This window comes from Eschscholzia californica, unplaced genomic scaffold, assembly GCF_041429995.1.
Source record: "Eschscholzia californica isolate CP2 unplaced genomic scaffold, dmEscCali1.0.p SCAF_2, whole genome shotgun sequence".
NCBI lineage: Eukaryota > Viridiplantae > Streptophyta > Magnoliopsida > Ranunculales > Papaveraceae > Eschscholzia > Eschscholzia californica.
Window position 1 is genome coordinate 20,106,114 of NW_028238309.1, and position 16,957 is coordinate 20,123,070.

The window sequence follows — 16,957 nt, forward strand, 5'->3', positions numbered from 1 at the left end:
AATGCAGACAAATTAGCGAGATGGGCAAGGAAAAAGAACATGAGCAAGAAGTGGAAGAATGTAACTTGTGTTTTAGTTGATAAATACTGTAATAACGCTTATATTAATTAATGAATAGCTAGTTCAACAAAAAAAAAAGAATCATAAAAATGTTGGTTTCCCGTGGGAAAATATACGTGGATCCGAATAGAATGGTAGACCAATCGACAAAAACACAGGGCGCCTTTAGAAGCACTCTACGGCAAAAAAGGTCACCCCTTTGACCTGACTTTTGACCAAAGTTTACTAGACCACGAAGAACAAAGAAAGTTTTCGAAGGCTGTTGCTTTGTGTCTCTGGGAGTAAACCAAAGAACAAAAATGGCGTACCTAACCATGGGGGAAGCTCACAGACGAATCACAGATTACCTAAACCGCTTCTCAGATTCCGTTTCTTACGAAGACGGTCCTTCTCTAAAAACCCTAATATCCGTCTCATCCAATTCATCTTCTCTCCTCTCTCTCGCTGATGCTCTCAACGTTTTCCAGGTTCCCTTTTTTTTCTCTCTCTCTCTCTCTCTCTATGACTAATGTTCAAGTTCTTTCTACTGTTAGTGAATCTGATTAATGTAATCTCGTTGTTATTTAGTTCAATCCCTTTTTCTCTTTTTTGATTTGGGCCAGGATGCAAACAGATTGATTAAACAATCAGATAGATTTTCTCAGCTTGGTGAAATCATAGCTCCTCTACTTCGATGTTTGCAGAGTTATAGACTCGGTCGTTTAGTTGATGCTTCTAATGCATTCGAGAAATTTGCCAAGTATTTCATTATTCCTAATTGAATTGATTTGATTTGATTTTATTTGGGTGTTTGATGAAGTTGTTGTGGAAATAATGTGTAAAAATTAGGGTTTTAATTGTTGGAATTTCAGTGTGTTTCTTCAGGAATTTAGGAACTGGGAGTCTGGATGGGCCATGGAAGCATTATATGCTGTTGCTTATGAAATTAGGGTTCTTGCTGAGAAGGTAAATGCAAGTATTCATTTTTCTTTTCATTAATTAGAATTTTATTAGGAAGGAAACTAAAAGGGACTATTCATATTGAAACGCTCTAAATGTGTTTACAGGCTGATAGGGAGCTAGCTTCACTGGGAAAAACTCCAGAGAAATTGAAGGGTGCTGGTTCTTTTTTGATGAAAGTGTTTGGAGCTCTTGCAGTAAGCTTCTTTAAATCTGATATCCATTATTCTATAGTATTATGTATCATTGAATGTTACGGCTATTTGATATACAAAAATTAGTCGGTGGAATCAAAAGATAAATTATATGTCAGAGCATCCCCAATGCAACCGACAACAGTCAATCTTAGAAGTATTGAGTATCATATAGGATTTTTTTGTTAATATTCTGTCTCTAATAGTCTAATGCAAGATTATATTTGGATCTCCACCATGACATAAAGGTAGTTACTGTACAGAGCCTCAACAAAACACTGTTTTCAGAGATCTTCATATTGAGAGTATGGAAGTTTAGAAATTTGGAAGGATATTATATTAGCCCAAGGGTCTCCTCTACTCCAACTGTATAGGATGCTTTGTACCCCAAAAATGATCCTATGCCATGTTATCTTCTCTGATTTAAAGATGGCATTATTTGTTTCCTTTCAAATGGTCCACATGATCGAGTGAGGTATAAGATTCCACACTTGTTTTCCTTGCTTTGGAAATGGTTGGTTGTTCTGTTCTATTCATTGACGCAGTCTTCTATGGTTTTAGGACATATCCATGTGAGATTGAAACTCCTTGAGAAAAATTGCCGAATCTGAGTTGTGAGATGACAGTGTAGGAAGAGATGGTTGTTTGATTCTCCATCTGTCTTGGACAAGAATACTCCTATTTGGTCTGATTATGCGTCTTCATAATTGTAGTTTTGCTTCTCTTGCTTGGGTTACTTCCACTGATTTATTTACTATATGAATTTTACTTATTTTTGTCATTTATTATAATAAACATATTAGTTCTTTTACTATCAAATAAAATAAATTGTAGGTCAGGGTTTCATTGGTAATTAGTGATTCTTGATTATTTTATATCACAATGGGACGATTGAGACAGGTTTCAAATACAAATGTGTACAATTAGTCATATTTTTCATCTTCGTGACAATTTTTTTTGTTCGATTAGTCTATAGATCAGATAACATTGGCAAAGGAATATACCTTTTTCTACGAAAGCAAAGCATTTGAGGACTTCATTAGACACTTCACACTTATAAAGCATTTTTATCCTTAGGAGGGTAAAATAAGTTCCGGTATGCTGCAAATTGTAATAGAAGGTGCCAAACAATTTATAGTTTTAAACAATACAATTTAGTTGGATTAATAAAGAAAGACCTCATTACCACGTAAGAAAAGCTTGAGTTTTGGAGTATTGCATTGGAGACGTTCTCCGAATAGAGTATCTCTATATGTCCAAGTAGGAGAGACACACGCGTTACAACCCTCTTTTGAATCTTGACACATTGCGCATCTAGAGATTTTTTTGAGTTTTACATTTGAGATAGTCTTAGTATATTTACCAAAAAAGATAGAAATAATGCAGAAACTCTGCGAATTTGTTGCTCGATTGAGTTTTACATCCTCATGTAATACTAATATACTATTGCAAAATTGTTGCCGACGCGGCAACTTCAACGAGGTATTAGTCATAAAGAAATTCACCACTAGAATCTCTCTAGCTATCTTTGTTTGTAATTTTCCTTTGGTATCATTTGAACTCTAATTAAGTAGTTAGTTAAAGTTTCATTCTTATCATATCTTTGGAATGTCCTGATCGATTGATTCTACTTTGTAGGGGAAAGGCCCCAAACGTATAGGAGCTCTATATGTTACCTGCCAGTTGTTCAAAGTTTACTTTAAGGTAATTTTTGATTAATCTCGTATTCTCTCGCTCAAGTTATTTCATTTCTCTTGTAGATCATTTTGTGCTACATATACTATACTGGTATAGCTCCTATATATGTATTACTTAGTCAAGGGAGAGAGCGGCTTAAGTTACTCTTTGGAGTCTTAGTAATACGAATTTTCAGCTTGGGACAGTGCACCTATGTCGAAGCGTAATAAGAAGCATTGAAACTGCTCGGATTTTTGACTTTGAGGAATTCCCTGTAAGAGACAAGGTAAGAATTGACCTTGTTAAGTAACAAACAAACATTTGCTTAGTATCAGATTTTATTTTCATGTTTTGCTTGAACAATAATCTAACTTGTTTGCTATCCCCTTCTATTTTACTACAGGTCACCTACATGTATTATACAGGTCGCTTAGAAGTATATAACGAAAACTTCGTTGCAGTAAGTTATTTAACCCTTCAATAGGCATGTGATGTGGATAGTGCTCATTGCATTTTTATCCTACATTTTGTATTCAGCAAGTATTAAAATGAAACACATGGAAAAATTGGTTTTTCTCTATTTTGTCCGAACTGGGATGGCTCGGGGCCTCGGGCATAGAATGTAACGGCCTGGCCCATTACAATATAATCGAGGCAGTGTAGGTACTCCCGTTACGGTTTGAGACGCCCGTGGACTGCCTGGTAGGTAATCCCATTACGGGTTTGAGACGCCCGTGGACTCTGCCTGGTACTAGGCAGGTATGCTGGGAGCTGGGTATTGAATTTTTGGAACATCCCCCACCCTAGTGCCTAGATTACCAGTCCTTTTATGTGAAACAGATTAACAGAAAATTCTATGGTTACAAACAGAACAAATTTTCTACAACTGAACGAAAATAGGTATTTGCTATGCGTTTTGGTTTTATCAAATTCTTCATCTTGAACTGATGTAATGAAAGTCGGTTAATCATATTTATTTATTAAAGCATAAAACAGCTTTGTCATTGCAAGTTTTAATTACTACTCTGAAGTGTAAATGTTCTACTTTTTGTTCACCACAGGCGGATCAAAAGCTCACTTACGCCTTAAACCATTGCAACCCTAAAAATGAAGCAAACATAAGGTTTTGTTTCTGTGTGCCTGATTATAAATTTTGAAAGTGATTTTTCTTTATGTTTAGATAAGGAAAGTCGATTTACTTGTTAATTAGTACTGCCTTCCGAGTAGATTTAGCAATTTATGGTGTCTAGGTTACTCTTTCTGGGTATTAAACATCAAGGGCCTCACAGCCAATCCAAGTTCCATTCTTCCAAAAGTGTTGTCCCTTTTTTTTGGTTATTTATGATAAACTTTTCTAGGTTTTAACATGAAATATATCATGTACATGATGATCTATTTGTGGGTCCTATATTCAAGAGGAACGTAATTCATTGTCTTCTGTTTATAATGGAGCAGAATGATCCTGAAATACCTCATTCCTGTAAAGCTTTCAATAGGTATTTTACCTAAAAAGTCGCTTCTGCAGAAATACAACCTTGTTGAGGTATGGATTTATTGTTGTGCTTTTTCTTTATTTCGTAAACCAGCTTTAGAGTAAAATCCCAGTAGACGAACGTTGTTTTCCAAAGCTGAATTAGTGGGCCTGGTGGTGGGTCCTTGTACCCAATAGTCCTATAAATATTGCTCGCCATAATTTTCTTTTGAACTAATAATATTATGCAAGTTCTTGTATCTCTGGAATTCATAAGACACACTCATAAATGGGATAAGTATGACATCTAGGAGTAGATTAATTAATGTAGAGAAACCCCAAAAAGAAAAATAAAAATCCACATAGAACTAAAGGTAACTAGTTCCTTTACTTCTAAAAATAAATTTTGAATGAATATATTAAGAAAAACATTATGTACAAAGAGCTAACTCCCCAACTATTCGATCGAACACCGAGGAAACAAACCCCGATGTAATTGCTTTTTACTAGAGCTCTGAAATACATCTAGGTCTCCCGCAGTATCTTTTTCTCAATTCTTGTGTTCAATTAATTGATTTATTAAGTTAAATTTTTTGCTTCAGATAGTGACAGCTAATGTCGTGCTTAACTAGATTCGTCAGAAACATAGACGAACATCTTATAATCGAATGACGAGTTTTCTTATGGAGTAAGAACAACTCTAAGCTGGAGCATTTCTGTGTTAAACCTGTGAAAGTTACTTAAGATATGAGACAACTGTCACTTTCCCCTAGCCCCTGTATTGTATCAAAAGTCAATATTTCCTATTACGTTTAATTATTGAAAGAAATAGACAAAAAAAATGACAGAATATTAATCACATATCAGTCAATTGAATAGTCTATACGACTCATCTGATTCACTTTTCCAGCTGTGGCTTTTTTTTTGTTAATATCAATAAAGGAGTTAATCGTTCTCCTTTTGCAGTACCATAATGTTGTAGAGTCACTGAAAAAAGGTGATCTCCGACTACTTCGAAGTGCACTACAAGAGCATGAAGACCGGTATGTTTCCTCCTTACTGTTGCACTATGCTTATTAGTTGGTATGATACCAATTTTTCTAAATCTCCATATCATCAGATTCTTACGCTCAGGTGTGTATCTTGTCTTGGAGAAGCTCGAGTTGCAAGTTTATCAAAGACTAGTAAAAAAGATGTAAGTTCCAGCAGAGCCTATAGTTCTTTTATCCGTTGCTAATCATCTTCGAATGTTTATTCACTAACTCTTCGTTTTTTGCTTCATTGCAGCTACATTATCCAAAAGCAGTGGGATCCTAGCAAGGCACACCAAGTGAAGTTGGAAGTGATTGTTAAAGCCCTAAAATGGCTTGAAATGGAGATGGATGTCGATGAGGTACTTTATTACCTATCCTATAAACTTTTGTTCTTTTGAGTTGGGGAGGCTAGAGAGCGCAGAAAATCTTCAAGCTTGCTGGAGCTCAATTTATAGATCAGTTCATCCAAACTAGACGTACAGAGAACCATAGTTTATGAATCAACTCTAACTCGAATCTGTTGGCTGAACAAGCCAAGGTTGGTACTTAGCATGGATCCACCACTCCATCAATCAACCCTGGTTTGCAAGGGCAATCTGCATATCGAATCTATCCTGAGCTCAGGGTTCAGACCTTTTATTTTTGAGAAATGGTTCAGACCTATTTGACCCACTATTGGAACGAGTTAGAAGTTAGAACTAGTATTGGACATTCTAATCTATTTCCCCCAAACCGCTTATTCTTGAAAACAAACTAATTTTTTTTGTTGAACTAGAAAACAAACTAATTGATAGGAAAATACAATTGCACTTTTCCTCTTCCCCCTTTTTCTTTGCAAATACACTTCAGAATAAAATCGCTTATTTTTTAACACAAACTAATGGATAGGAGAATACTATTGCACTTTTGAAGGTGGAATGCATAATGGCGATTCTTATATACAAGAACCTCGTGAAAGGTTACTTCGCACACAAGAGCAAAGTGGTTGTTCTCCGCAAGGAAGATGCTTTTCCTAGATTAAACGGTAAGCCTGTCAATTCATAAATGTTGTAATGAACAGACCTACTATTAGTAGTGCTGCTCCGAGATAAGTTACTTATCATGATTAAAAATTCTCGGTCTTCCATTTTGAAGTGTTTTAGTGTAGTACTACATGATGTAAGAAATTCTTTCACTCGATTATATAGGATAAACATCTTATATTCGTAAAATCATTATCTAAGATAAAAATATATTTTTTTATTTTCATCCCTCAGGTTATTAGTTGCGTAAGAGAAATGTATGCATAAACTGATAAAAGTAGGAATAAATTGTAGTAGGCCTTGTCAGTGTACCCACAGTTTAACCCTTGTCTTTTTTTCTTTTAGAGCAAGACAAGTTCCCCATTTTGGATTCGAAAAATGTTAGCGAAAAATTCTATGATCTTCGTTACCTTTCTTCATCACTTCCAAAGAAATTCGGACAGCAATCATAAATCCATTGTAGTTAACAAATATAACAACAGAAATCATAAATCCATTGTAGTTAACAAACATAACAATTAACTTCGTCACCTTCCTCCTCAAACTTAATAGTTAATTCCACTCTCCAATTCCTCCTGTCTAATTTACGGAGTTGAGATGAAGCACACTTTGGGGGAAATAAAACAAGATGGGAGAGTAAGGTTGAAGAATATGAAAATACTTGTAACATGCTTGAGGTCATCTGTAAGATGAAATCCATTCATAACTCAAATAACATCAAAATACGATGTTGTTTGTTTTTTATTTTTTCAGATCTGAAATCTGAACTGGGATGTTGGCTGAATTGAGTCCATGTCTGAGTGGACTGAAAAATAACCTTCAAATTTCAGACTTCAAAACAAGTCTGATATAAAGGCATAATATCTGAAATATGTTAAATGACACTAATGCCCCCATGAATTACAAATATTTCATACTCAAATATTTTACCACCAACGCCGCTAGACCACCACCACCGCCGGAAATTGCAACCACCATCACCACCAGAAATCGACAACCACAAAATTAGCCAAAACCAAAGCACACACCACCAGATTCAATTTGTTAGAGAGAGAGAGGAACTGAGAGAAAGAGAAACAGAGACGGAACCCTCGCCGGATCTGGCGAGGGTTTAACTTCGTCGATCGGTTAGAGGGGTAGAGAGAGATAAAGAACTAAACCGCCGGATCTTCATTTAGAGAGATCTCGTCGAAAGGACAGAGAGAGAGAGAGAGAGGAACTGAGAGAGACAGAGATAAAACTTAACCCGCCAGAGACACAGAGAGATCTCGCCGAGAGAGAGAGATCTCGCCGGGCTATACAGATTCCGCTAGAGAGACAAATTTCGCCGGACTGAGGGCGAGAGGCTGAGAAATGGAGAAAGAGAGATCGAGAAATTTAAGGTTTTGCTTTTCTTTTTATTAGAGAGAAAAAGTATAGGGTTTTGAGAAATTGGGGTTTTTCGTGAAAAATATTAAAAGGTGTATAAATGTAAAATTGTTAATTCAGTCCTAAAGATTCAGATTTAAAAAAACAAACATCTCACTTACAAAATAAATCAGCCAATAAGACGTACAAAAACAAACAAGTAGCACCTTAATAATCTGAAACCGGAATATACTTTTTCTGTAATCTTAGTTTAGTTGTTTTCCGTGATTTTGCATTCCGATGGAATTAGATCTTAAAAACAAGTCTTCGTGTCCAGTGCATGATTTTTTAACTTAAAAATAACAGTTTCGAATTTGAGAAAGAACTTGCTCGAAGATTTGATTTTACTAGAGAAGTACAAGAACTAAATTATACAAGTAAATTACACAGAAATAAAACTAAAGTTCAGGTTCAGATCTTAAAAGAAAACAAACATAACCGAAGCATCTTAGTTCAACAATTTCGAAAGAGAAATACAGGTAACGAAACATCAAGCCAAATAAACCTCAAATTACAAACAATTCTTAACACAAGAAAAACCCCATTTATTAGATGGAACTTAAAATGAAAATGCAATTCGGTGAAGAAGAGTTTTCATTCATTTCTTCTTGAAAAGAATTTGTGTGATCATCCATTCTTCTCCATTGTTATATGAGAATTGTTCATACCCACCTATACAGAAAGTCCTTATGTGAGTAATGACTTGGTTAACTGCTTCTTTACTTCCAAGGCCAGGTTCAAGTATTTCTCTTGCTGCTTCAATGGTGTTATCGAGTTTCTTCCTCCATGCCTCTCTGCAATCAAGATAAATATCAATGACCATAATCATTTTTTCTAGTTATGTCTTGGGGTGAATTTGAATTCATCATCAATGATTCGATTCATTTCCTTCTCTGGGTTGAAGAAATTAAACTTATGGATGTTTGATCTTTACTTACACTGAACGAGCCATGTGCATTCCGTTGACAACCCAATGATCAAGAGCTGAAACATCATCCTACAACCACACAAAAAATCAAAACCTCCATGAAAATCCAGTCTAAAACTGTCGGAATTTCATTGCAGTTAATGCAATATGATTTACCTGAAAGTAGAGAAGAGTAGAAGATGACAGTATGGTCACACAACCCTTGGGGAAGATGAAACCTGAGTACCAGTCATCTTCGTCGAGTGCCTGAATCAAATAGACATCGAAAAAGAAATTTTAGATATTAGGAGAAGCATAATTTAATCGTTATACTTCAGAATAATACTTATGAAAGCATATTAGGGCCAACTTCTTAATGATCTGACCTCAAAGTTATGGTTGAAAGTTTTGTGGCTAATGTGATCCACAAAAAGAAGACTGTCTTCTGTCATCCAAGTTGATAATTTCTTCATGAACAGTTGAATGTTCTTCATGTGCTGCGGAAGAAAAACAGAATCAGCTTCTGATTACTAATTTGTTGATTACTCGTTCTTTTTCTTTGTTTAGGTTAGGTTTGTTTTTCTCTTATTGTCTGAATCTGGCTTCAAAATTTACAGAATAATTATTCTGAAAGTATCTGTAACCCATTCAGATTCGGAATCAGATTTCAAATCTGAATCAGACAAAAAGCAAACACTACTTAAATTAAGTTGTAGTAAAATAAGTAGAAAATATATACTTCTATAGTTTCAACAACGAGTATCCGATCATATGTCTTGTCCGTGTCAAATTTAGTAACATCTGCGAATATTACATCAACGTTCGTCAACTCAAGCTTCCTGTAAACAAATAAAATCCCAAATAAATCATAGATTCGACATAGAGTTCCGGTAAGTGCTTTATCTTTGTTATGATTTGAAATATTGTAGTACAATTAGAAACTTACTCTGCCTGTTGTTCGATGTAGTTTGCTTGTGCCTTTGAATTAGTAAGACCTGTAACATGACAGTTCTTGTACTTTTCCGCAATATAAAGAACGAGACCTCCTTGACCGCAACCGATATCAAGAACTGTTTGCCCGTCTTTGATTTGTGCTCTTTCACAGTATAATTCGTGGGCTGCTTCCTCTGCTTCGTCAATTGTCGAGTTCTCATCTTTGAAGTAACAGCAACTACATCAAATCTTTTTCTTTAAGATTTTTATAATGGAGTAATCAACTCATGATCACATCAATTAACATAATAACACAACTAAAACTCTTTCAAATTTCAAATTTTCTTAGTATAAACATGGTTTACCATGTTTTGATCTGTTTTTCTCATACACCTACCCGCCTGTTTGACCTCATATTTTGATATGTAGACTGTTCGACTTGATAATAATTGGGTAAGAAATTTATCATAACTTTCCGCTTTCCTTCTGTTGAGGGGTCAAACAGCTCATAGTGCTAGGGATACTAATCTTCATCTAGGGGATCAAGTCGTCTAATGGTCCAAATATGGGGCTAAACGAACAAAATGATCACAATATGAGGGCTAACTGAGATTTAGTCCTCTTTTGTAAACTGATCCATAAATTTTCTTTTGAATCAAATATTTCTTAATCCATACAAATGAATATTTATAAAAGGGAGATGCTAGAGTGCCCAATTTTTTGGGCATTTTAATGCCGAGCTGATGTGGAATCACTAAAAGACAAGGTTTTTTCAAAGTTTGATTACGGTGGGGACCGCTTTTATTTCTAAATGAGGAAATATGTCACCCTCTAAGTACCAATTTCTAAGTCACTCTATCATTTCCCTTTATTTTATAAAAATGAACCTAGTCAACACTTGGTTGCCCAGATGCTTGAAATTGTTGGCATGAACTCCAAAATTCAGGAGATCTTGGGTTTGATTCTTGGAGGAAGTGGAATCCATGATCATTAAAGGTATACACAATAAGTTAGTCAGACTTTAAGCCTCTTTAGTATGTTGTTCGCCTTTAGGCCTTTTCCGTTCTTAATTTATCTTAGGCGGTTATCGCGCTTATCACATCTTAATGATGTATTAATATCTTGTAATGACTACTGTAGATCGGAGTCCATATTCGAAAGAAAATGAATCTAGAAAAAAGGGTTGATCAAAACCTCTGTTTGACAGTTTTGCCAAAAACTGCCTCCAAGAAAGCAGTAGGTAATTCATAAGTTTCTTTATTCATTGTGTCTATCTCCCCTGACATAACCATCTCTTTCAATCCTATACAAAAATAAAAAAGAAACAGTACAAATTTGAGTGTTTCATAATTTCAATACTTTAGAGAGAGAGAGAGAGAGAAAGACAGAAAAAAAGAGAGAGAGAAGGAGACCTTTAATGAAGTCTAAGTTGAAAGCTAATTGTTTTTCATGAGTGGGTTTGTAACCCCATTGGATACGTCTGTCCCATTGATGTCTAATTAGCTTCTTAAGTTCTTCATCTTCAATTTCTCCTTTCATCAACCTCCCCATGATCTCCGCAGCTGATGATCCCATCTTTTTTTCTTTTTCCTTTACTAATCACAGAATTTGCTTCTCAATAACAAAATCTAGAGAGAGACAATTTTGCAGAGAAAGAAAGTATTGAAGAGCTACTAATAGGACTCGACTTTATATAGAACTTAATTTTGGTTTATTTTATTTAATTGGTTGAAAATTGTGTAATTTTATAATTCATTATTATTGCTCACGATCCAAATAAAAAAATATGTTGCAATTACACTCACTGGCATTTTTTGGTAATATATCAAATATAATAATTCTCCCATTTGGTTGGTAAACCCTAGTCATTTATGGCGGCTTTAATGGACTGGAAGTCCAAAACTAAGAGAAAATTACTCAGGAAGTCCAAAAGCATGTGAAGGTGACCAAATTACCTTGTGTGTAATTCCCTTGCATGTATTCACTTTGTGGGGTTTGTATGTTATGCAAATATTGGACGGAAAAAAATAAGTAAACGGTCCAAATTTTGGGAGGAAATTCGAACATAGGGAAGACAAAAAATTCGTAACAGGTTCGTATGTCAGGGAAAGTGCAATTTATTTTTATTTTTTTCTTCCACTCTTGCCCTTTGACGAGACATTTCCAGTTTTTCTAACAATCTGAAGTCGAACAGATCCAAAAAATTCGAAATGAGCCCAAAAATCAGAAATTCCTGTTAAATGGGGAATATATTCCTTCTCTTTCTTTCTCTAAAATATTCTGTTAAATGGGGAATATATTTCTTTCTCTTTCTTTCTCTAAAATATTCAGATCTTATCTTCTTCATCTCTTTCTCTCTCTCAAATTTTGATATGTGGTGCCATATTTTTTGAAAATTTGGCTGAAATTTTTGGATTCCACCCATTATTTTGTTTCAATTCCTTCTTCCTTCTTGTTTATACATCTAAAAGTTTTATGTTCTTCTTTTTCAGGTGAATGATTTCCTTTAATGTTTATTATCCAAAATCGATATTTTGGGTTTCTTTCTCTCTCTAAAACAAGATCAAAGATCGACTTCATACGGTTCAGAAGATCAAGAATCGTAAATCATTTATGATCGGTTTCGTATGGTTATGTTCTTATTAAGAGATTTCTGAATGAAATATCTGACTTTTCTGGATTCATGGATCTTAAAATCTTAAACTCAAGATCTATGATTTCTTAATTAAGAGTTTTGTGATTTATGATCTATTATTTTTTAGTTCTAATTAGGAGTCGTGTGAATGAAATCTAATGAAGAGTTGTGTGAATGAAATCTATAATTTTTTAGACCTGTTACCTTTTACTAACTTTTTAAATCTGGTCCATCATATTTAGTTTCCCTTTAATTTCCTATACTTTCTATTCAAACAGTGTCCAGTACATAACATAACGTCTAATGAACTTCATTGAAATAGGTTACATTTTGGAAGGAACATATAGGAAATTTTATTATGTACCGTAAATAACAAAATGTCGTACAAATCTTCATTGAAATAGTTTACCTTTTGGAAGGAATGTATAGGAAATTTTATTATGTACTATACATAACAAAATTTCCTACTTTCTATCCAAAAAGTGTCCAACACATAACAAAATGGCCAGTACGTAAAAAATGTCCTGTACATAACAATATGTCTTGTGAATTTTCAGTGAAATAATTTAAGTTTTGGAAGGAGTGTATCGGAAATTTTATTATGTACCGTAAATAACTAAATGTCCTATAAATTTTCATTGAAAAAAAAGAAAGGCCAACGCTTTGAGGAAATCAAAATATTTTCAGGGATGTAAAATTTTAAAGGGAATATGCAAAATTTTGAAAGTTTTTCAAAGAAACAAATTTTCGGGGAATCCAAAATTAAAGTTTTATAACAAGTCCAAATACTTTTACATTTTTCTGGTAGGTCCTTTTCTCTTTGGCCCTCTCCTATTCCACTTTCTTTATAACACTAACAGTCAACATTTTTAGAGAGAGAAAAACCTAGAAAACCATCAAAAAATTTGGATCATTTTCAAGTATGGTGCGATCAAAGGCTTCTTCATCAAACAATAATCTTCAAGAGAGGTAATAATTATTCCCCTTCTTCATCATTAAGATCTCTTAAACCTATGGTTTTGATTTTTGTAACCTAGGGTTTTAGGATTTAGATTTTGTAAACTTAGAATCTATTGTTGTTTAGGATGTATTAGTTGTTTAGGGCTTAGGTATTGGACGAATTGTTTGTGTTTAGGGTTTAGGGATTTGAATCTAAGTTGAACTGTTCGTGTTATGAAGAAAGTGGCTTGAACTTGAACTGTTCGGAGAACCATAGATTCACGAACATTTCGTGGTTCTCGAACTCAGGAACATTTCGTGGTTCTCGAACTCACGAAACTTTCGTGATTCTCTGACTCACGAGAGGTTTCGTGGTTCTTGAACTCACGAAACTTTCGTGGTTCTACAAGCCACGAAATTTTGGTGGTTCTACTAGCCACGAAAATTTTCGACAATGTACAACCCACGTTCTGTTTCGCATTGATGCTTTACTACACTGCCTTTGTATGGGCTAATTCATAGACCATACATATTGGAATCATACTTATTTGGAATATTACGTTATGTAGGCGTAAAAAAACAGAGAGTGGACCAACTTGCTCAAGTGTCCCCCCCACGTGTTGTGGTTTGTCGCGGTAGAGGAAACCCCCTACTATGTTTTAACGTGTCCGACGTCAGGAGTTACACACCAAACAGAATATTCAGAGAAGTACGAGGCAGCAACCTAATTTGTCGGATGACGAGTCGAACGAGTCGGGTGATGAAATCGTGAATGAAGAGCAGGCAAAAGAATCACGCGACGTCTCAGGCGAAGAGTCGGGCCACGAGTCGGGCGACGAATCGGGCGAGGAGTCGGATGAGGAGTCTGAAGAAGGAGGCGAAGAACAAATAAAAGCAGGCGAAGAAGCAATAAAAGGAGGCGAATAAGTGAGAGAAGGAGGCGAAGAAGCGAGAGAAGAAGGCGAATAGAAGAGGCAAAACAAGTTCAAGAACCCTCTCTGGCTGACGAGGACGGATTCCCTGTGGACCGATCGTCACTTAAGTTCTATAGGTGGCACATTGCCAACCATATATGGCATGACACGGTATATGTTTATATTTGAATGGTCAATTATTTTAATCTTTTCTCTTATGTATTTTGTTTTATTTTCGTTAATTATGAGTTGGTTTCCAGTTTCTGGATCGAATTTTGACCGTGAAGCCCATGGCTGGGCGGATTGATAAATGGGAGCTCCACTAAGAGTGCATCTTTGTACAAGAAACGGTTAAAAAATCCGGATTTTAATCAATTATTGATCATGTGTATCGAAGGCCAGACGAGACACTTGTTAGTGCTTTCTTAGAGAGGTTTTATCCAGAGACCAACACCTTCCATTTACCGTTTGGGGAGATGATGATCACACTTAACGATGTGAAACACATCGTTGATCTCCCTGTTGATGGGAATGCGGTAAATGATGTAACAAGTGGTATAATGAACGTGGAAGAAATGTTAACTTTGATGAATAGAACCCTGGGACTTGCTCGTAATGAGGCGAGGGAAGCTTTAAAGAACGGGCATTTGAAATCAGTGAAATTAGATTTTCTGAAGGAAAAATTTAGAAAGTCGAAGAATAATCAATCGAGGCAGAAGAAGGAGTATTCGACGAGGGTGTATTTACTTTAAGTTGTCGGATCTTGTATTTGCCCCTAGGTTTGAAGTGAAACAAATGGGTGGATGCTTTACCCTTCTTATGGTACGTGCGAGTTTCGTACTCAATCATTTTTTTAAGTATTTTTATAATTAGTTTACTAAATCTCTGAAGCATTTTCTTAGGTTTGGATTTACGAGCATTTTCCGAGTCTTAATAAATGGGGTGTAATCGGAATTTCAAGAACGGTTGTCCATTGGCTGGGAAATGGTTACCTAAGCCTGCTAGGAATCTCCAAGCTAGAAAGAAAACACTTATAGATTTTAGGCAGAAACTGGGCAACCTGATAGCTACAGAAGTAAGTCATATACTCCATATAATTTTCATACGTAAAATAGTTTCAGTTTCTTCAAAATGAATATTTATAATGTAAGTTGTTTGGGACAGGTTGATTGGGATCCTTATGGGAAGTACAGAGATCATTATGAGGCCGACGAGTTGTTATACTACCATGGGATGATTGTATATTTCGAAATCACTGGCTTATTATACCCTTAACGAACCCTCCGTCAGCTCGGATACGTTCAGTCTATTCCAAAACCTCCTCGCTCTCATGATCCACTGAAGTCTGTATTGACGAACAAGAGGTACGTGGCTTATTACAATCCATCAACTGCTTGGGAATGAGAAAACAAATAAGACCGCACCAAATCTAATTCACATCGTCTCCCTATCACTACTCCCGGACAAATTGTAGAGGATTACATGTCATGGTATGCAACGGTTTCTCACCTTAAAGTATGTAACCCAACTTATGTAAGAGTTCAAGAAGTTCCTCCTCCAGACCCAATAGACTATGAAAGCATGTTCAAAAAATGGTAAGTAATACAACTTACGGGGTTGAATTTTTATTAATCACCGAACTTTAGTACTAAACTTAATTTTATATAAATTCTTTTTCAGAAATCTCGTTTGGTAAAATTTGCTAAAAAGTTGAGGACATATGGGGGTGGTCAAAGCGAGCCTATTTCTCCAAAGACGAGGGAGAATATGATGCACATCGCGGAGTTGATAGCCAAAGAAACTGAAGATGTGCTTTTAGATTAAGAAAGTTGAAGACGCTCTTGTTGAGGAAACTTTTTATTATTTTGAATACATGTCATATTTTGAAAGGGGGTTTTGATGTAAGACGACTTTTATTTCAATCAAAATATTTATTTCCCGACTCGGTATTTTGAAAAGTTTATATGAAAAACACCTTGACCATAGCTTATATGCTCAAAATAAGATAAGAATGGTGGTTATATGTGCTCAGAAATATGCCAAGTCCCATTTTGTGGGTTCAGTGCTCACCCCCCGGGACATTTACTATCTTGTAGACAAATGATTTCATGTGATTAGTGATTTAGTTCAAAATATTGAATCTATCATTGGAGGATATATCATTTTCGACTAGCATCTCTGTGGAATGAGTTCATGTCTTTCAAATACCACTCTCTTGTTTTTTATCCTTTAGATACAGTTCTTCTTAATTCATTTGGCTAAAGTGGTTAGTCTTATTTGATCTTTTTGTATCAGACATAATCTCTGCATACCTTTTTCTTTGCACAACATCATCATCTTTTTCTATTTTGATCTTCACTTCTTCTCCTTTTTGCATATCCGCCATTTCTTTTTTGGCTTTATCTTTTGCAGTATTTTTATCCAATTTCTCCTCTAATGCTTTTTCTTTTTCTAACTTCTTCTCTAATTTCTCTGTTAATGCTTTCTGTTTTTGTAAAATCTCAAAGCTAGATGGATTCCTTTTAGTCGACCTATCATTCTGACTTTGCTTTTTTGAAAGTCGACCTTTTCCAACAATCGGTTCTTGAGGTTCTCTCATGTTTTTTGTTTAAGGAACGCCCTTAGTTCAATTCTCATTTGCCCCCTCTCTGGTTGTGAGGCTTTTAACCACCTTTCTCTGACTATCATATGTTCAGGTAGGTCTTCATAGTTCGCTTCCTCGACCTCGATCAAGACATCATATGACAATTGTCTCCAATATCTATCGATGATATCAAGTGGTACAGGAACATTACTGGCAAGTTGCTCAACCAACTCATGTTTAC

General features: G+C 35.3%; 2 protein-coding genes across 3 annotated transcripts; one reads left to right on the forward strand and one right to left on the reverse strand.

Annotated features, from left to right (window-relative positions):
- The first annotated feature begins 238 nt into the window (after nt 1–238).
- On the forward strand, nt 239–6,586 carry EER5 (proteasome family protein). 2 transcript variants are annotated; one of them, XM_086657721.1, is made up of 13 exons: nt 239–527; nt 663–799; nt 912–1,005; nt 1,107–1,196; nt 2,832–2,897; nt 3,067–3,156; nt 3,274–3,330; nt 3,932–3,993; nt 4,326–4,413; nt 5,308–5,384; nt 5,462–5,536; nt 5,629–5,734; nt 6,288–6,586. In XM_086657721.1, the coding sequence occupies exons 1-13, from the start codon at nt 360–362 to the stop codon at nt 6,417–6,419; spliced, it is 1,242 nt and encodes a 413-aa protein (XP_086513847.1). In that variant the 5' UTR covers nt 239–359; the 3' UTR covers nt 6,420–6,586. The 2 variants fall into 2 exon arrangements, with proteins under 2 accessions (XP_086513847.1, XP_086513848.1); XM_086657722.1 differs by having other exon boundaries at nt 316–527; nt 674–799.
- Nucleotides 6,587–8,117: 1,531 nt separating this feature from the next.
- On the reverse strand, nt 8,118–11,450 carry LOC147556775 ((S)-tetrahydroprotoberberine N-methyltransferase). The gene is made up of 8 exons (XM_086657723.1): nt 11,057–11,450; nt 10,839–10,947; nt 9,658–9,882; nt 9,451–9,550; nt 9,098–9,208; nt 8,889–8,978; nt 8,743–8,801; nt 8,118–8,598 (listed from the first exon to the last, which is right to left on the reverse strand). Exons 1-8 carry the CDS (start codon nt 11,217–11,219, stop codon nt 8,403–8,405), a joined length of 1,053 nt encoding a protein of 350 aa, XP_086513849.1. The 5' UTR covers nt 11,220–11,450; the 3' UTR covers nt 8,118–8,402.
- Between the last annotated feature and the right edge of the window lie 5,507 nt (nt 11,451–16,957).

Excerpts from the sequence above, each read along its gene's own strand:
- EER5 (XM_086657721.1), top strand. The coding sequence starts at position 360 with ATGGCGTACCTAACCATGGGGGAAGCTCACAGACGAATCACAGATTAC. Across the intron at positions 528-662 it reads ATGCTCTCAACGTTTTCCAG|GATGCAAACAGATTGATTAA; the intron begins GTTCCCTTTTTT and ends GATTTGGGCCAG. Across the intron at positions 800-911 it reads GCATTCGAGAAATTTGCCAA|TGTGTTTCTTCAGGAATTTA; the intron begins GTATTTCATTAT and ends TTGGAATTTCAG.
- LOC147556775 (XM_086657723.1), bottom strand. The coding sequence starts at position 11,219 with ATGGGATCATCAGCTGCGGAGATCATGGGGAGGTTGATGAAAGGAGAA. Across the intron at positions 10,948-11,056 it reads CAACTTAGACTTCATTAAAG|GATTGAAAGAGATGGTTATG; the intron begins GTCTCCTTCTCT and ends ATTTTTGTATAG. Across the intron at positions 8,599-8,742 it reads ATGCACATGGCTCGTTCAGT|AGAGGCATGGAGGAAGAAAC; the intron begins GTAAGTAAAGAT and ends TCTTGATTGCAG.